General features: G+C 39.6%; 1 protein-coding gene across 4 annotated transcripts in view; it reads right to left on the reverse strand.

Moving 5' to 3' along the window:
• HMGA2 (high mobility group AT-hook 2) overlaps nucleotides 1–20178 on the reverse strand; it is a 137311-nt gene extending 117133 nt beyond the window's left edge. For all 4 annotated transcript variants that reach the window (XM_081249007.1, XM_081249005.1, XM_081249008.1 and 1 more), the window contains exons 1-3: nucleotides 20067–20178; nucleotides 17369–17455; nucleotides 7042–7092 (exon numbers count right to left, since the gene is read on the reverse strand). In XM_081249007.1, the coding sequence (XP_081105133.1) occupies nucleotides 7042–7092; nucleotides 17369–17455; nucleotides 20067–20177 (249 nt within the window). In that variant the 5' untranslated portion in view covers nucleotide 20178. The remainder of the gene's footprint in view (nucleotides 1–7041; nucleotides 7093–17368; nucleotides 17456–20066) is intronic.
• Between the last annotated feature and the right edge of the window lie 524 nt (nucleotides 20179–20702).

A 20702-nucleotide genomic window follows, 5' to 3' on the forward strand; every position in this document is an offset into this window, starting at 1 on the left:
AAATGTTGCAAAGGAGATAGTTTCAGAAAATATAGCTTACCAATATTGAACACATTATAAGCATCAGAAAATTTATATTTTAATTATTAAGCATATGTCAAAAGCTCATGTGCTTTACAGGAAGCCTCTCCCGGTTTTTAAAGCATGTTGTTTTTCCAAGTTTCTAAGGGAAAATGGTTTTGTCTTCACACACTCCATTAGTAGACAGTTTTTGATATTCTATCAAAGTCATTTCTTTCCCTCTGACTCCAGTAAAAAGTTACAATTATCTGCAATATGCATTATTGGATATTCCTCTCTAAGCATCAAAGAAATATTTTCAGTTTAAACAAAGCAAGTGTTAAATTACAAATGGCTAAAAGTTAAAAAAAAAGTAACAAACATCTGGAGGGGAAAAGTAATGGAAATGAAAACCTAATGTTTTAACTTCAACATTAGATTTCCAGGTTCCTCAATACATTAATGCTTGAGATCTTGAGAAGAAATCCAAAGAGTTTCAACCAGTCTAGTTGTAACAGGTTTTATTCCGATTTAGTTCCTCCTACTTGATTTTAAAATCATCACATAAGTTTCTAGATTTCTACAAACTTAGAAAAACAGAAAGCTCTTGTTGCCTATCTAGAATGTTTGACTAACAAATGAAATTACATCACTTTCCTGTGTATCACAAGTTCTTTAATAAAGGAACTGTCCCCCAAAAGATATGGAATAGAAATGCATATTTTTAAATCAACAGACCGCACACACCCCATTACCAAATGAAGAGAATCAGCAACCCGAGAAAACAGCTGGGGTTTGTGAGTAACTTTCTAGTGACCAATTGAAGTTAAGCTTCAGCATCTAGTCCTTGGATCAATTTCTAGGTCAATTTCAGTATCTCCAGAATGATTTCTTTTTTTTTTTCTTTACAAACCATTCATTCAGATTGGGGAGTATTTCCCTTCTGTTGTTAATTTCCTTTCTCATAAAGATATTCTGAAAACAAAACACCTAAAAACATCTCTGGTTCCCACTGATTTATTCTTTATTATTTTGTCCTTCCTTCTTTTCCTCCAGAAGCACTGGCTGCTTCACTAAGCAACATCTGGATGGAGCATTTCATACACAAGGTTAACAGTGTTATTACTGCGCTGTATTTTCTCGAGCCTCAGCTCTACTCTCTAAAACTGTTTCCAAATATTTTCCCTCGCTAAATCAGTTACGTGATGGGCTCCTTTCTAAAGCCAAAATCGAGAGATGCAAATAAATATGAAATGCCTAGTTTCAACTGGCAGAAGGACTGACTAACTGAAATCTCTATAGGTTCTAAGAGGCCAGAACGTCTTTGCGTGTGCCTATGGAGGCACACAGCAGAAATACTACTTTCCAAATTGATGAACGACACGTGGCATCGAACCTCTACAGTTAGAAAGCTTACAAGTTGCAATTTAAATTATCTTCCTTGGGGACTTCCCTGAAGCTCCAGTGGTTAAGACTCCACGCTTCCACTGTAGGGGGCACTGGTTCGATTTATGTATGGCTGCACGGTGCAGCCATACATAACTAAATAATCTTCCTTAACTACCAATAGATTAAAAGTATACCTTAGTATTATTTTTTTTTTTTTGCTGTACGCGGGCCTCTCACTGCTGTGGCCTCTCCCGTTGCGGAGCACAGGCTCCGGACACACAGGCTCCGCGGCCATGGCTCGCGGGCCCAGCCGCTCCGCGGCATGCGGGATCTTCCAGGACCGGGGCACGAACCCGTGTCCCCTGCATTGGCAGGCGGACTCTCAACCACTGCGCCACCAGGGAAGCCCGACCTTAGTATTATTTATAAGCAAGTCTTACACTTGGTGATATTCACCACAGATAACAGTGAAGATATAGTGATACCGCCAAGGGTACTCGGTGAGTTTGACGCACAACTGTCACCTCACAGGTAGCTATAAGCTATTAGGGTTTAGGCTGTCAGTGATATCTACATGAAAGTGTACAGTGGAATTAACAATAATGTTAAACACTTGCTGAGCACTTACTATGTGCCAGGCCTTCTATTAAGCCCTTTGCATCACTGCCTTATTTAATCCTCACACGATGCTATTAGAAATGTACCACTCTTACCAGCTTCTTAAAGAGGAGGAAATTGGACCTTTAAAACTGAAAACATTACTACCGTATGACCCAGCAATTCCACTCCTGGGTATTTATCCGAAAAAAAGAAAACACTAATTCAGAAAGATACATGCACCCCGATGTTCAGAGCAGCATTATTTATTATAGCCAAGATATAGAACCTAGGTGCCCATCAACAGATGAATGGATTAAGAAGATGTGGTGTATACAAACACAGACACACACACACACACACCCCTCCCTATATATACACAATGGAACATCACTCAGCCATAAAAATGAATGAAGTGTTGGAGGGTATTGTGCTAAGTGAAATAAAGAAAGACAAATACTGTATGATATCACTTATATGTGGAATCTAAAAAATAAAACTAGTGAATATAACAAAAAAAGAAATAGGCTCACAGATATAGAGAATAAAATAGTGGTTACCAGTGGGGAGAGGGAAGTGGGGAGGGGCAAGATAGGGGTAGGGGATTAAGAGGTACAAACTACTATGAATAAAATAAGTAAGCTACAAGGATAGATAGTACAACATAGGGAATATAGCCAATATCTTATAATAACTATAAATGGAGTATAACCTTTAAAAATTGTGAATCATTATGTTATACACCTAAAACTTATATAATATTGTACATACCTCAGTTAAAATAATTTTTAAAAGTGCTTTTAAAAGTGCTTTTAATTTGCTGAAGATTCTAGTTAGTCAAGTGATGGGCCAGAATTTGAACCCAAGCCACCTGAATCCAGATCCTGAGCTCCCGACTCTAAGACCAGTAGAAAAGTTACGTCCCACTTCTCTCTCCTTCCTTTACCTCTCACCTCCTCCACACCAAAAAAATGTGAAAGTGCAAAGCAGCTCATCAAAATAATAGATCTGAAATCTGATTCAAACTCAGAAAAAAACCAAAAAAACAAAGGGGAATAAAGTAAATAACAGAAGTGCTCTTAACCAAAATCTAGTTAATGTCCTCACTGGATTAGTCAACACTCCATCCCCTGCAGAAGCAAGACTGGCACAAACGTCTTTCTTATGTCCACATACTTTTGGTTAATCAACTTTGGAGTAACCTACCAAGTACTGATCCCAGTCACATCAGATGAGAGGGTTACAATATAGATATCTTCTTGTAGCCCTGTTACATGACACCATAAAATGTGCAAGACTTCTTTTTAAAAGCGAAAGAACTTTAAAACAAAACAACCCAGAAGAATAAAAGGGGACCAGTTTGGCTTTTAAGCCCTGTACCTAGTAAATCCTGTCGGTTCAAAAATATATCTCTAATATAAGGAAATCAGTGAATGACACTGTTGGAAAGAATTGAACTTACTGTAAAGTACAAGGCTCATTTCCTATGGAAAATGCAATAATTTATTTCTTTAGTACAAGTTTTCCAGTAAAGAATGCCCTTGAACTGAATGCCTTGCTGTGACTGGCTGCACACTCTACCCAACAGAATATATATAAGCAAAAAGGAAACACGCTGTCTAGAAAAAAAATACACAATTTCCTTCTATTTCCTTTTCTAAGTAGAACAACTCTTCTTTGGGGAACAAATCGGGGTCTTATAACAATTAGCTACACAATATTTTCCATTCTCACAGCCAGTGAAAACTAGAAACCACGAGGGTCAATGAAGATGGCCCAATTATTCCCAGGAAGGCAAGGGATTTTGTGGTGGGTGCTTCACGTGGGCTTCTTATTCAACATGAAGATCAGGTGCCTGGAATCCAGATATCCCGCAAATGAGCAAGAATCCATTGAGAAAATAAAAACATATAGATCCTTTAACTACTACATATTTTATTCCAGCTTGGCTGAAACATCGGCTGTATGAGGATGAGTGGTGGAAAATAAAGGCATAAAGGGAGGTGGGTATAAACTGTGGGGACTTCGAAGAGCTAGGGAAGGTTGTAATCAATTCAGTGGCCAGCTGTGGATCTGTAGAAAGTTTCTAGGAAGAGCAGTGATGTGACTATACCCTATGCAGGTTAACTGGCAAACATAGGAGAGCCAAAGGTAGAAAAGGTGAAAGGTAGGAAGACCAGTTAAGAGGCAAGATATGGAACTTAAGAGTCCATCTACGGATAAGTGCCTGAAGGAAATGTGGTGGACATATACAATGGAATATTACTCAGCCAGAGAAAAAAGGAAGTCCTGCCATTTGCATGGATGAAATTTGTGGACATTATGCTAAGTGCAATAAGTCAGACAAAGACAAATACTGTCTATCACTTAATATGTGGAATCTAAAAATACTAAATTTATAGAAACAGACAGTAGAATGGTGGTTGCCAGGGGCTTGGGGGGAGTGGGGGTGTGCGGAGGGAATGACGAAATATTGGTCAAAGGGTGCAAACTCCCAGTAATAAGGTAAGTTCTGGGGATCTAGCATGGTGATTACAGTTTACAATACAGTATTATATACCTGAAAGTTGCTAAGAGAATAGATCTTAGATGTTCTCACCACAAAAAAAGAAATGGTAATTTGTGAGATGATGGAGGTGTTAACTAATGCCACTGTGGTAATCATTTTGCAATACATAAGTCAAATCAACACGCTGTATTCCTTAAATTTACACAAGGTTAGATGTCAATTACATCTCAATAAAGCTGGGTTGGGGGACAACTGATGGAAGCTGAGTGCTGATTAAATCTCACTGTATTTGCTTACAGTGCGTTTCATTTCATTTTAGCAACATTAATCTCATGACTTCAAAGAACTTACCTATTTCCTATTCTGTTGCCTATAAGAAAGTTTATGTAGGTTTTTCTTATTGATGAGTTCAGTGGGATACAATGTCCTTTTAGTTCTGATGCTTAGAAAATGGCAGACCTATATTTGATATGTATGTCAATACCAATTTAGTCAACACTGTGCTCACTAGAGTATAATGGAGTAGCACTTTTTGACTTCTGACACTAGGTCAAAAAAGGCCTTGCTTGCAGCTTTCTCCTCATTTGGGAAAACACCCTCTCTGGGAGCCCCTGAGTGTATGTCAGAAGGCTGACTTCCCACCCTGAGACCACCATGTTAGAAAGGCCATGTGTGTGGGTGCTCCAGAGGACACCCCCAGATGCACGCAGACTTCAAGGCAATTCTGCAAAAGCACCAGACCTGTGAGTAAAGATGCCTCCAAATTCTACCCCAAGCATGAGAGGTAACCCCCAGCTGCTTGAGTCCTCCCAGCTGAGGCCCTAGACATCCTGAAGCAGAAACAAGCCTTTCTGTTGTGCCCTGTCCATATTCCTGACCCAAAGAATCCATGAGCTTTTTTTTTACATTATTAAGTTTTGGGGTGGTTGATGAAACAGTAATAGGTAACCAGAACCATATGTCTAACAAGAGAGGTAATAAACCCATTGGTTATGGAGCCCACACCTGGAATATGATACTTAGTTCTGGGTGACATATTACAAAAGACAAAAAAACAAGCATACTCAGAGGAGAATAAGAAGAATGTTCCTTCATGGGAAAAAGCTGAAAGGCTTAGAGATATTCAAACCAGAAAAGAGAACAAAGGGTATATGTTAATTGCCTTCAAATATCTGAAGAGCTATCACAAGTAAAAGTAATAACAACTACTCTGTATATTCCCAGGAGGGAGGCCTAGGGACAGTGAGCAGAAGTTACAGGGAGTCAGATGGAAGTGTTTTCTAATGTTCAGAGCTTTCCAGGAAAGAAGAGGCAGCCTTAAGAGGACGTGAATTTCCTAACATTAAAGGTAATCAAGCAGAGTCTAGATGATCACCACCCGGTGGGTTAGTTTGGAGAGAATTCATTTATTGACCAGAAGGTTGAATAAAATGCTCTTACTTTAAGGTTACACTGTAACACTGAGATGTTTTTAATCTAAAGATCATCCCCATTTCCTTGTGCTAAGAAATCTAATCCCAACACATGTTGAGCAGAGGGAAAAAAATACAAGATGAATAAATTGAATGAAAGGCAATACCAAAGTATAAATAGAAAGGGATGCAGAACTCTGGAGGAGAGAAGAATGGCAAACTAACAGGAAAATACAATCCAGCAGAGCAGCAAAGGCACTTCAGAAAAAGATGAAGCATGAAGATGGAACCATGGAAGAGAGAAAAGCAAGGCCAAAGATCCCATCATAGATGACCCAGGGTAGAGAGGATGCCTTCATCTTTCTTGAGAAATGGTTTTATTCGTTTTTAAGACTTTTCTCCTCGGTCAGTGAGAAAGACAGACCAGAAGAACATGGTAATGTAGCAGCATAAAGAACCAGGTTCAAGTGGTAAAATTAACAAAGCTCTTCAGTGATCAGTGAATTTCTGGCCTCAGAAAGATACAGGATCTGTGTGCCTATGGGGTCAGGTACACCTGCATGGAAGCCACCGGCAGTATGTAAGAATCACTACTAAGGGAAGCAAGAAAAATCAGTGCGTAAAACCTGGTTTCCTAACAAAGGCAACGTGAAAAGGAAAACACAAACCACCTAGAAAATGAGATATTTCCAAGGCCAAACCATCCTGGGAACAACAACAAAAAGAAATGAAAAGAAAGAGTTAAAAAGTTATCTCATACACATTTCATCTGAATTTTATCACCATTTGTAATCAACTTCCAATGTTTCATAATACCCTTTAACCTTAGTTACTCAACCCAGGGAACAAGTCATCTCATTGTTACCCCATTTGAAGGAAGAGTGGAGACTCTTTTCATGTTGATAAGAGATAGAAAAAGGAGACACTCCCAGGAAAGAAAAGTGTTTTGAGGAAACTCCTGGAGCCTGAGGGTAAGAGGTGGTGATAATATGCTGCTCGCCTTAACCCTTTCAAAGATGCATCAAACCAGAAGTTAGAAATTCATGTAATCGATAAAATAAAAGTCATTTATTAAAAAAAAAACAGAAATTTTTCAGTACTAAAAAAGAACAGAAATTTTATCTTACTACTCACCCATTTCCTAGGTCTGCCTCTTGGCCGTTTTTCTCCAGTGGCTTCTGCTTTCTGCAAAATGAAAAAGGAAGTCATATCGTTTCCTACCTGACATTTCTTATAAGTGCTGCACCAAGGAACACATTTCAAGTAAGAATGTTCTGGTTTGCAGATGAGGTATTAAGATTGCTTTAACAATCTCTTTCTCCTTGAAGGTTCATCTTCTCCAATTTTCATTGCATGATGCAAAGAGAGATCTATGCAACCCTCACCCTAATAGACTCCCCTGGAGTAATCTCTGAAATGCATGAAAATGTTTTTTAAAAGCCATTTTGCCCTTATTTCTATCTGTCATTAAAAAAAATTATCCCCACATATCCATAATTATGTAAAGTAGACTTTTAGAAAATTAATGTTTCTTAAATGATGATTTTCTTTCCATATCACAACTAAAATTACCAAAATTAACATTGATATATTACTGTACAATTTACAAACCACTTCTACCCACATTGTTAGGCAAAAGCAAATCTAAATGTGAGTGAAAATATATAGGCTTCTAACTCAAAAAAACAAATATTAGCACATTTCTACATAGTTAATTTCCTATTCCTTGTCCCAAACAAACATCTGTCAATCAGTTCACCCAAAGCAGAGAGAGAAAAAAAAAGCTAGCAGAAATCATCAATGTTTTTCTCTGAGATGGAAACCAGGGATGTTAAAAATAATAATTAATAAACAATGTATATTATTAACAATTCCACACTCAACACAAACCTGACATGAATATATTTCTAAATACCTTAACAGTTTGCTCATTGTTTTACTTCACAGATGATTTTTCTGGTATCACAGTTGGTTTTTTCCCTTTTGAGTAAAATTTTAATATTATAATTTCCCTGTGTTTATCACCCCTACTCCAATCCCCAAATACACCAACACACACATATCACATACACTTTCTATAAAAATACACGTTTATAGGGACTTCCCTGGTGGCGCAGTGGTTGAGAATCCACCTGCCAATGCAGGGGACACAGGTTTGATCCCTGGGCTGGGAAGATCCCACATGCCGCGGAGCAACTAAGCCCGTGCGCCACAACTACTGAGCCCGTGTGCCACAGCTACTGAAGCCCACGTGCCTAGAGCCTGTGCTCTGCAACAAGAGAAGCCACTGCAATGAGAAGCCCACACACCACAACGAAGAGTAGCCCCCTCTCACTGCAACTAGAGAAAGCCTGTGCACAGCAACAAAGACCCAACACAGCCAAAAAAAAAAAAAAAAAAGTTTATAATTTTCATTTTCAGAGTAAAGAAAACTTAGTACATCCTCTTCTGTGTATGAGAATCATCTCAAGGCTATATAAACACAAAAATACAGGTAACCTGAGCCAGGATAACTCGTTTTGCATTTTACTTTTGTTACCTGGGTTAGCGGCAAGTACTTGGTACAATGATACTAAAATTACCTATTATAACTGTCTACACTGCCAAAGACTCTCCTTTCTCCCTTCAATCTGGTAAAAATAGATGGAGATAGGTGATAGATTGATAGATACACAGAGAGATACAAAGATACAGGTACATAGACAAAATAAGATTTTTATGTCACAAGATTTCTCACCAAATATCTTCCTGACCTATCTAACAGGTTCCATGAATTAACTCAAACTTTGTATGATTATAATGTCAGTTCACATTTATTGAGCATTTAAAATACCCTAGGCACTGGGCTAAGTCATTCGCATGTGTTATTTTAATCTTTACAACAGCCGTCCATGTAAGGTAGCTGTTATTATTTCTCTTAGTTTGCAAATGAGCAATTAAGTCTTAGAAAGGCAAGCTGAATAACTCAGGTCACACACAAAGCTGGCAAATGGCAGGCCTGGGATTTGAACCCAGTTCTGTTGGACTCTAAAGCCAGGGCTCTCGCCGTCCTGACAACGCTACCTCCCTTTAGGTTACATGCATTTGCTGCTATGAGGAGATATTTTAGTTAAGGAAAATTGTCACTAACTCAGCTCCACCTGAGAGTCAGATTTGGGCACTCTGAATCATAGTAGTAGGGGTTACTACTTTGAATGGCTCCACAAAGGAATCATTTCTTGTCAAGGGTTAGTGGTCCTGTCTTACCTTCGGTCATAAGGGCGTGAGTTAAATTAAGTGAAAGCCAGGAGTGCCCAGTGAATCACACCCTCTTTCTGAGTGTTGTCTCAGGGAGAGAGGGAGATCTCAAAAGGAACAGAGACTCCACTTTGGAAAGCTTAGATTCAAATCCCTGCTCTGCCATGTTAGCTTTATGACTTTGGGCAGGTCCCTGAAAACCTTAATTTGGTTTCAGGTGTGAAATGGAGATAACACCTCCGTGAGGACTGAAGTGGCTACCATAAATGAGGTGCTCAATAAATGTTCTTTCACTCCTAACCAGATGGAACTCTTAAAGGGAAAGTTTTCCCTTAAGTTAGTCCAATCTCATAGAAGGTTCAATCAATGCAAATATTCCATTACACCCATAGATCACCTTAAGAATGAAGCTTTTAAGAAGCCCTCTGGCTAGTACATCATGAGTTATATGAGTACAAAATTCCCTAATACAGAAGTAGTGTCTAATTTACCCTTTAGGAGCAACTGTAAGGTTGCACAGTTTACTCAGTAGTAAATTATACAAACATGGATGATAGAAATCCTTTCTAATGGGCATGGGGATGGTAGGAGGGGTTGAGAGTAGGAGACTGCTGATCTTAAAAGCTAACAGCGCTACACCAGGCTTTTCTGTATGGTGGTTATGTTCCGGGGCCATGATGTGATCCGGGAGTATCTAAAGTCTGTTAAAAAGAGGGTTGTTTTCTAAGAGGGTTACACTGCATTTCAAAGTTAGAGAAAGCAAATCTCTGATAGAGAGAGAAAGCCCTGCAAACAAGAGGACTTAAAAACGAGCATCCCATTTACAAAAAGTCTATTCAAAAATAAAATTCGCACCATTAACTAAAGGGCAAAATATCACGATTATCACTTGGACTTGTTAAACGCAAACTTGCTCCTTGGTCTTGGGGCCAGTATTACATGTAAACTGAAACCCTCTTCTGAGTCGACATCTAGAAGAAACACATTAGCTGTGCTGTGTGTCGTCGATCTGGGAGGTTTTCATTGTTCCTTAAAACCCACATTATTTAATCATTCTGATCAAACTTCACAAAAGCTGCAAAACCAGTTAGGATTTTCCTTTGTAAACCAGCATAGATCCAGGAATTTTACATATTGGAAAACACTGGCTTTAACTTTTTTCCCTGTGTTTAATGCTCTTCAGAATATTATTTTTCAATAGAAAACAAACAAAACATTTCGGGGGCTTGTTTTGTTTTTAATATGTTAACATATGCAATACTGTGTGAGTGTATATTTGGTTTTCCTCCGCCAGGGTGGAATTTGGTTCCACACTACAAACCCATGTATAATTCAGACAATAACTTATTCTGAGTACTTACTGCTTATCTCAGGGCGGGGGAGTAGGGAGAGAGGGTGGGAATTCTGCATTTGTAAGAACTGGATTTCAGACTATTATCAGCCCTGTTATACTAACGTTTGCAACGATCATATGTTAAAAGTGTTATTCCCTCCTGGCTTGTCTTCATTCTTATTTTTGCCTTTTAAAAAAAGTGTAAGTTCAGAACTGTGTATTTAATTTTATAAGATGCTTCAGAAGCAAGTTCATGAGGATTGGGGAGACTATTAAATGGGAAATGTAATTATATCTTTCTCTAAGAAGTTTTGGTACTCCAGGCTCTTAAATGTATTAGCACTAAAAAATTAATTAAAAAAGGAAATTCATCTAGCAAATAGAACTCTTGATCTTGGAAACAGTGCTTAGCATTAGTGTCTGGTGCATAAGATGTGCTCACTACATATTTGTTGCATGAAGGAAGGAAGGAAAGAAAGAAACACTGGTGTTTATAGCACCTGTGTGTTTCCCTGTTGTTTCCCTCTCGCCTTTAGAATTCTACAGCTTGGTAGGGCTTTAGAAGACATTTCATCCAGCCCCTTCATTTAACAAATAAAAAAACTTCTGGATGTGCCATGATCTCCAAAGTCATAGCCTTTTGGTTTATTTGGGGGCCAGAAGTCTGTGGGAATGTGTTGCAGTAGGCACATATTGCCAATCCCTTTATAAGCTTGTAGAGAACTGCCCTCTGAAGATTTCTCAAAATCTAACTTACAACCTACATTTCTGGTTACTGGAGAAAACATAATCTACCTTGTAGCAAATACTTTACAAGATATTTGACACCGCATAATAGCGGAAAGATCATAAGCTTTAGAATTAGATTTGAACTCAAGCCCAGGTACTCCCACTTACTGGAGCTGAACATTAGACATGTCACAGTTTACATCTCTGAATCACAGTTTTCTCATTTGTGAAATGAAGACCATAATGCCTACATCAAAGGATTAAAGGAGCTAATGTATATGGAAGGTAAGCCTGACAAAAGCTATAGCATTTAGTAGGTAGTCAAATGTAACTTCTTAACTCCCTCCATATTTTAAAATGTTACCCTTAAAAGGAGTACCTCCCAATTTTGTAAGTTTCCAGTCAAAGTACTGAGTGATTTTCTGAGCATTATCTTATTTAAGTAGGGCAGCTATTACTTCCCCTGTTTAAATGAGCGATTAAGCAATCTGCCCATGTTCTTAAGTGGTGGAACTGAGACCCCATCTGATTTCAAGGCAATAAAGGGTCTGTTCTTCTGGGAGATAGTCCCATACAAAATGAAGTAGCCATGGGGAAATTTAAAAAAACAACTTCTAGGGTGGAAATCAAATGAGTAGTTAAAAGTAAAATATTTCCAAGTTTCCTATAAAGGCATAGACAAGAGCTGAGATTGGGAATCAAGTGCATCAGCTAATTCTGACTTTTGGGTCAAATTTAGATAGTTATTAATTTTTTGCTATTCTAAATGCTCACATCATCCTGTGGTAATGCATAAAAACCAGAATGCCCCACTCCGAATCAATCAGTGCATCTGTATACACACACACACAAAAGAGCTAGAAAAATACTTGGGCTTAGTAGTACCTTGCTTTGTTTTCATGTATCTTTACATATATATGTATATATGACTAAGACCTGCTGACTTTAGAGCATATGGAGCCATCTAAAAACAGTGTAGAGTCACATTTTATTTCTTTTAGTAGCTCTTTCAAAAATATAAAGAGTGCACTGGCATCAAAATCAACTGGACTAATCAATCACATTAAATGTTAAGTAATTGTCACTTTACCTTTTTGCTAATCTAGTTCTATGGGTTTCCAAACTGTACATGAAACTATTTTTAGTCTTTAGAAGACATTACAAGTTTGCCATCACTACATATTTTCCAAAAAAGAAATAAAAGTGAATTCTATCATCCATTGTAGTTCATGCTCATTTTCCCCAAGGAAGTCCTTGTTGTCAACTCCCATGTCATTATTTACCCATGCCTGTCTTCACCTATACAAACATGAAATTAAAGCCAAGGCCAAAATAACAGGAAAAGTTATTTTCAAAGTTTAGGATTCTCCTCTTTAACTGTTCCTCTCCCTCCTTTGTAATCAGAAAAATCAATAGCAATGATATAAGAGTTCATAAGGATGACCTTCCGAGCAAACTGCTCCCTCCATTATCCTGGAGAAAAAAATGGCTGTGACTACTCCTTGCTAAATCACTTAGAAGATGCCATTCAGCATTGTTCAGTGGATTAAAGCAATATAGAATAATAAAGCAGCAGCCTAAAATGGAATCAGTTCTCCATTCACCTTTTTCTCCTGGTTGGCACTATAAAAATTCAGAGCTAAAAATCTCAGAATCTAGGATATAAAATTCATTGTTCCACCCTTGTGCCAAGCTATATGGTTCCAGAGCGAGCTCTGGAAACTGCAGAAAGTCAGCTAACAAGATAAGATAGGTCTGAATGATTTAACTGACATAAAATGCTCTTCAGCATCCATCTAGTCTCAAAAAAGAACTGAAATGCAACAGAATACCAATCTGTTATGTTCTCTTGAGCAAAATGATCTGTTGAGACCTTGAGATAAAAATGAGCCAGAGTTGGAAGTGAGTCAAAGTAATGAGGGGCTTTCGATGAAAAAGTTCAGAAGAATAACAGGCAGAGAATGAGATCTCTGGGTTCCTTGAAGTAAAGTGATTTCAGAAAATAACTCAAATGTATTTGAATCTTCCATATTTGGATCATAATCTACAATGACTCAAAGGCATTGTGAGAGAGAATTTACTGATACATTAAGGCTCGGTCCTCTCTGGCAAAGTTAAGTGAAAAAAAAAAAAAATGAGTCAACTGTTTAGGTAAGACGGCCTAAAATACCAAGATAATGGAGACAACAATTGGGCTTTACGTAATTCCACCTGACTGGATTTATCTGTATCCTTAGATAGAGCCCTGAGTCCCAGTGGAAGCTACTTGTCCATAAAAACACAGAGGAACTCAAAATAACTCATATTAGTAACATAGAAGCCATAGGCTCGAATTGTATGACAACTGCCAACACCATCTTTCCCTGACTTACCTATAATGATGCCTTTGGTTCCTCTCTTCAGCTCGCCCTACTATATCCCGTAAAAAATCATGTCCTTGCTCAGCATCTATGTGCTAATATTTAACTGAAATGGGGAGGAAAACCCATTCTCTCATCCTAAAATATCTGTGCTTGGTGTTAGTAATCATTTGTGAAAAATCAACCACCTTCCTAGGAACATGATTAGAAAAGGAGCACAAATCTTCCTCTATAGTATCCAATTTGTATCAAGTCTTCTTTGTTTAGGCAAGCGGAAAATATAAATTAGGTGTCTGCCTGAACACATTATTTGAAGTATACTTTACCTAGATGGTATTTTCATTTTGTACTTTGCTCTCTATTTCTCTTCACTACAACCTAAAGTCAAAAGGAAGTTCAAGCAAATCTGTGATATTACGAAGTAGGGCTATCTCACACCTGAGATCTTTTTTATATGCAATTCTTCCTATTAAAATTTAATTCAATCTCAGAATTTTTTTTTCCCTAAAAGTACCTGAATGACAATTGGCCTGACTTACAGATGAATTTGACTTGTGACCTTAAAAACTGGAGAATTAGTGAAAGAAACCCCTCCAGTGTTCTCTCATTAAACAGGCACAACAAAAAACCCTAAACTAAACATAAAGGAGATTATATCTTTCTTCTCTCCAAACATGAGAAATGTGAAAATACAAAGTATTTCCATCCAGCACAAACAGGAGAGGAAAACAAAATAAAGCAAAAAGGAAATTAAGAGCCAACTGGTCACAGGTATACCTCAAACTAAGACATAAATAAAAGGGTCAAGACACACACACAGATACACACATACTCACATGAATAAATTATTTATTCAGGAAAACATTAACTTCTGATTTCTTTTATTAAGATAACAATACGAAACTGGTTCAGGGATGAATTTTGAGCACTCAGATTGGTGTTCTTAGGAATAACTAGAATTTCTACATAATGGTTATCCATGGGAATTTGTCATAACGGAATAGAAGCAAAGTGAAGAATAATTATCTTCTCTTCCAAAAGTTCCAGGCATAACAAATTATGTTTTTATAAATGTTTGTTTTATATATTACACAAATCAATTTTGTATTGAATATGACCTGAAATTAAAGTGATTGCTAATTTAGTAGTCCTTCACTTGGTCTTGCAACTTTCCTCATGCATTGTCAAGTGTCACACTGCTAATTTTCCAACAAGCAGTTTTGTTTTCAAATGCCCCAAGGCCAGTTACTGGGTCCAAACACAAACTTTGGAAGTAAAGAAACTCCAAGCAGCAAGAAATTTTAAACATACAACATCATCAGTATCCCAGTGTACACTGTATCTCCTCTAATTTTAGAGTTCTGTTCTCTTATATACTTACCAGGTTTTGTTATATATTTTCCATTTTGGTGAGTCTCGGTTTGCAGGAGAATTCCCAATTTATTAATCATAGAAGACTTCTCATCTCTACTTTGGTCAGGCTAGCATGTTATGAACAATGTAACTTTTTCTAAAAAAGATTACTTTTCAAAGTCCTAACAAAAATATGTTTTGTTAGAATACAACATATGTTTAATAAACAAATACATGTTTGATAATTATGTTTACATAGGGTAGTAGCAAACTCAATAAATACCGATTCGAAAGTGAAAATACCTTAAGTTTACACATGCCATGAACAATTCATCAGTGTCATTCATTATTTTGCAAAGTGTTATCTTCTCCAGATGAAGCGTAATTTATAAGACTGAAGAAATATAACAGTCAGGTTCTGAGCAAAAATATGTATCCATTTTTATTAGAAAGGGGACTTTTATAACAGAATTGTGTGAAATAATTTTGTCTGGAAGAATGAAAGATTTCAGAGAAAACTTGCTTTCAGAAAAAGAAAGCCTACTTCTGTTTTGGAAGTTGTAATACTATGTGCATACACATGAAGAATTATCAGAAAGATGAATAGCCTAAGGGTCATTTATAAATGCCTATCACCAAAGTAACTAAAAATAAGTCAAACCTTACTTGGGAAGAGACCAACCTTTTGTTATTTTGCTTTAGGTGGTAAATTAGGCACAAGTCTCAACTTTCCTTTTGTCAATAAAGATTTTGCTAGTCAGTGGCAAACTTTCAAACTGAAGAGAAGGTGATGGAAGCACCTTTTTACTTGTTCAAAAAAAACAGTAATACAGTAAAATATGAGAGGTAATTCATTTTCGTTTTTTTTTGTATTGAATTTTAAATAATTTATTTATGATGAGATTTACAGATTTCTTCCTTGGAGATGTTATGATGCATTTTTCAGAGCAATTACATCATAGTTTAAATGTTTGTCAGCTAGCTACCAAGATATTTCTTTGCCATTCCATTAGAGTAAAATTAAGATAGAATTAACTTAATGCAACAAAAAAAAACCCTATGTTAAATTGTCCCTCTTTTTAAATTGAATAAAGCAGGTAAAAAAACAAATAGTAAGTATTCATATTAGTAATATCAGATTACACAGGCACCTTTAACTGACAAGATAATTTAGAGCTACTTCAATGTTTAGTCATTAAATATGAGTACAATTAAATCTTCACTCTCAGAAGCAGTTATATTTAAATATATTAGAAATCTGCTCTTTCAACTCTGTTCAAGACTGTTAAAATAAAACAGAGAAGAACTCATAGTTGCTCCCTAAATAACTTTATATGTATCACTGGTTGCTATGGAAGTTTACAACACTGAAAACTATCAAATATAATATGGTTAGTGCTCACACTCACAGAGAAAACCACACAAAACATTAATCCTCAAAAGATGAGCATACAATCATTTTCAACAAATACTATACATGGTATACTCAAATCGACTGTAAAGATATATCAAAATTTACTTCTGAATTTTGAACCTTTGTTTTTAACGAGCATACAAACCCACAAACAAAATATAGAAACTTTTTTTCTGATTTATTTGTAAAGCTTAAAAAATGTGAATTTTATCTTCACCTTCCCTTCTCTGTCTACGCATTGATCCTGAGATATTTCTTCTTTGTTAGCTCAAATACCATCAAACATGAAGTTTTTAAACTGCAATTTAAAATTTATAAAGAAAAACACTGGAAGTTACACTTGGTTGGGTTCTATCCTGCCCAAAAATATACAATAAGTGAGTCAAATATTTGTTTAAAAAATTTCTCATTGTCCTATTCAGAACATTTCTCTATCACCTGAGGTGGAAAGGCTTTTGAGAGATTATGATATATTATATTGCAGGTTTATTGTAAACAAACAAGGTACTTTATCAGCACATTTAAAGTTGTAAAATTAGTAAAAATTTTTTTCCAGAATTCCATAATTGGATTTACTTCTAATTCTCATCTATTTGGCAAAGTACTTAACTTTAATAGTGGGATTTGGTTTTCCAGTAATCATGTAAATAGGCACAAAGTAAATTAATCTTTATTATTTTTTAAGGAAATTGCAAAAACTTCACCACCAGACAAAATCTATAGCTTTGATTTGTTTTTAACTATTTCACAACTGGTGCAAATCTTAATTGTTCATTCTCCACTCCCCCACCTCCCCCTCCCATCTCCGTTTTAAGTTTCTTATTATTTGGTGATTGTTTAAAAACAGCAGTGTAAGCATCCTCATGAACTTTTTATGCTAAGTATCTGCTTGAAAATCTCACCAATATTAAAGGTAGGAAGTGAGTCTTGGGTTACCCACTTGGGAGAAATCCTTAGGTGTGGATCTAGAACGGGAAAATTACAGGGAGGTTCCTCTGGGCGTTGAGAAAGTTGGGAGGACGTAAGAAATCTCACCTTTTGAGCTGCTTTGGAGGGACTCTTGTTTTTGCTGCCTTTGGGTCTTCCCCTTGGTCTCTTAGGAGAGGGCTCACCGGTTGGCTCCTAGTTTCGGGGGAAAAAAAATGCTGCTGTGGCAAGAATGGCTGAAAGAAATTGACCCTGACTCTATAGTTGTATTTTCTGCCTGTGCTGCTCAACAGAACTGTTGGAACACATTCAGTTCAAGCATAAACGGATGATGATGGTACAGAGTTTACAGAAAGGGGAAATAACTATACTTGTAATCCAAGAATTCATAGAGGAAATTCTATTTCGCATATGAAAGCTAGATTCTATTTCAACCCGAAAAAGGTAACAAAGGCTGACTGTTCAAAGGTTGCTTGTTCTAGAAAGAAAGTTATACATTTTAAGGTGTAAAATATGCAAGGCTGTGTATTTGGCAACGCATAGAAATAATAAGCATTTTACACAAATACTACTCTCCACTATACCAGCATTTTAAACAACAGAAATATGAAGCTAACATCAGAAATATTTCAACAATCTCCCATATTGAAAAAGGTGGCTTTTGATCATTCTATATATCTATATTGTAGGTCAGTTATAATTCAGTCAACACACTGAGTGAAATACTGGAGCAATTATCCAAGTTCTTCAACTTAAAATAACTCCATTCCTCCTAAAATTTCCAAATAATTATGGTAAATCTGTTGTGGGAGGCTTTGCTTGAATTATCTAGGTAATTGCTTCAATTCTTCACTGCCAATTGGAGATGTAGGAATGGTCTCCAGTCTAGATTTAAATGTCTTCTGATAAAAATAAATATTTTCTCCAAAACTTTCTTTTGAGAAAACCCTTATGGGGGTGTACCGAAGAAAACTAAAAGGGATGGGGGGTGGGTAGTGAGGAGGAATGGGAGTGTCTGGGAAGGAGAAATTGAAACTATCAACAGGTTTAGCAAAACTTTAAACGGCTTCTATGCCAAGTAGTAAATACTCGAGTGGTTAAGAGAATGCGATGATTAATATTCCAGATCCTAAATATTTATCCAGTGAATCATCAATTTACATCTCATTCAGATTCGGTTATTAAATGAGAATTAGCTTAAAATGCATAGAAGTCTTCAATGAAAATTCGCATCCTATTTAGAGATTCTGAGGAAGGTTTCCTGCAAGCTTCTGTGGGACCACTAGCTCCAGTGGGCACATCCGGAGCAAACACATAGGAGACACATTTTTCTTTCTTTGTGAACTCTGCCTTAACTCAAAGGTAAAACCTCCAATCACCTCCAGACCCCACTGCAATTTCTTTTGGATTATTTTTTGGAGGTGGGGGGCAATTAGTAGAGTTAGAGTGAGCCGGGTGGCGTGTGGGAAACAAGAGCGGGGGGAAGGGCAGTGACTTCCTGGGAGGTGTAAAACAGGATCCTAACGCGATGTAAAGTGTCGCCCGGGCAGAGCGGGAAAACTCAGGGGCCTCTAGATTGGCTTGTTTCCTTTGATGATTTCAAAAAGGTACAGCAGTTTTTCTAAAACGCACTGGCAGGCAAACATTGTTCGCCTTCCCCACCTTGCTCTCGGGCAGCTTTGGGACTCTAGGATTATTTTCTAATAGGCCTATTTGCCATGAAGGAAGCGCTTTAAGGCTAAAGAACGAAGAAGTAGCTTTAAACCCCACGGAAGCGGAGTTTAAATGTTCTCAATAGACAAGTCCCGCTCCATCCTTGCCCGCGGAGGCTTGGAAATTGCTGCGAACAAAACCCCTCCACCCCGGGCGCTGCGCGCAGCTCCGCAAGCGCAGGCTACACGCTTAATTGGTTGCATCCGCAGACAAAACCCTCCACTCCGCGGGGTCCCGGGCGCCCCTCGATCGTCCCCCTCCCAACCCCCAGCCACTCGCTCTGGAGAAGGACGTTTCAGGTCTGCAGCTCTGAGGCGCGGGACCCAAGGCAAAAGGGGGACTGGGCGCCTGGCGAGGAAGTGACCCTAGCTACCGTGCACCCTCTCGGACACTGCTTGCCACCGCGCCCTTGGCTGAACTACTTAATCCTGTCCCGTGGGGACCCAGGGTCTCCTGTAGCCAGCCCCTTTCCTGGGACACCTCAGCAGCGGCCGCCGCGCCGCATTTAAAGAGCCCTAAGAGAACCGGGCGGGCCCACGAGTTCTTTGTCGGGAGGGCGCGAGTCTCAGGCCACCGAGAACTTGGGGAGGGCGCCAAGGGGGCGGCTGCGGCGCGCCAGTACCCGGCCAGCGAGCAGCCCCGGTTGGCGGGAGAAAGAGCCTACGGCCCCCGAGGCTTCAGCCCCTCCAACCCTGACCCGCCAGAGTACCCCTAACCCCCGGGCCACTGCAAAGCGGCTCGGAAAGTGCCTGGCGAGCCCCGGCTTGTCGGACCCGGCCGCTTCCCGTCACCAGGAGACACCGCGCCACTCGGGCCGGGCACAATAGCGAAAGTCCGAAGACGCGCTTCGCCCGACCCCGCCTCCAGCCCGCACCCGGCAGCCCGCCCGCCGTGGCTCCCACCTCCCGGCCCAGAGGGGCGCGGGCGCCCGGGGCTCCGCCGCGCACTCGCGCCGGGACTCCGTGGCTCGCCCCCGCGGCGGCGTGCGGCGGGCGCGGCGGCTGGATACCCGCGCTCGGGTGGCCGCGGGTCGCGGGGCCCTCGCGGAAGGAGCGGAGGTGGGCTGCTGCCCGCACCCCGCCCGCGTACTGACTTGCTGCTGCTTCCTGGGTCGGCCGCGTCCTCTCTTCTGAGGCGCCGGGGCGGCAGGTTGTCCCTGGGCTGAAGTGGACGGCTGCCCGGCGCCTTCACCGCGTGCGCTCATCCTGCCTCCCGCCGCCGCTACCGCTGCCGCCGCCGCTCCTACCGCCGCTGCAGCCGCTTCGCCTCTGCCGCCCCGAATCTGCCCAGCACCTTTCGGGAGACTGCGAGGTAGGGCTGGAGAACGAGGCGGGGTGGGCGAGAGCTGGCGTGCGGCGAGGGCTGCTGCTGCTTAGGCTGCCGCCGCTGCCACCATCAACACCGGACGTCCAGCGGCTGCCAACAAGAGAGAAGAGGGGAGGAGGAGGAGAGAAGGAGGCGCTGCTGGTGGCGGCGGCAGGGTGGGTGGGTGCCGGAGGTGGAGGTGACGGTGGAGGTAGCGAGAGGAGGCGGAGAGCGAAGGAGAAGGAAAAGAAGGTTTCAAGTTGGGAGGCTCCCCTCTCAGTTTGGGATCAGAAGTTGCGGTCACCGGGAGCACTTCGGAAGCGGCTTGGAAAGGGAAGAGACTTGGAGTGAATTGTGTCCCTTGAAACGTTAGGCGGGGAAAGAATTCCTCCTCCTCTTCCCCCTCGCTCCGCGCTCGCAGAGC

The sequence above is a fragment of the Mesoplodon bidens genome (genome assembly GCF_964165515.1).
Source record: "Mesoplodon bidens genome assembly, chromosome: 11".
NCBI lineage: Eukaryota > Metazoa > Chordata > Mammalia > Artiodactyla > Ziphiidae > Mesoplodon > Mesoplodon bidens.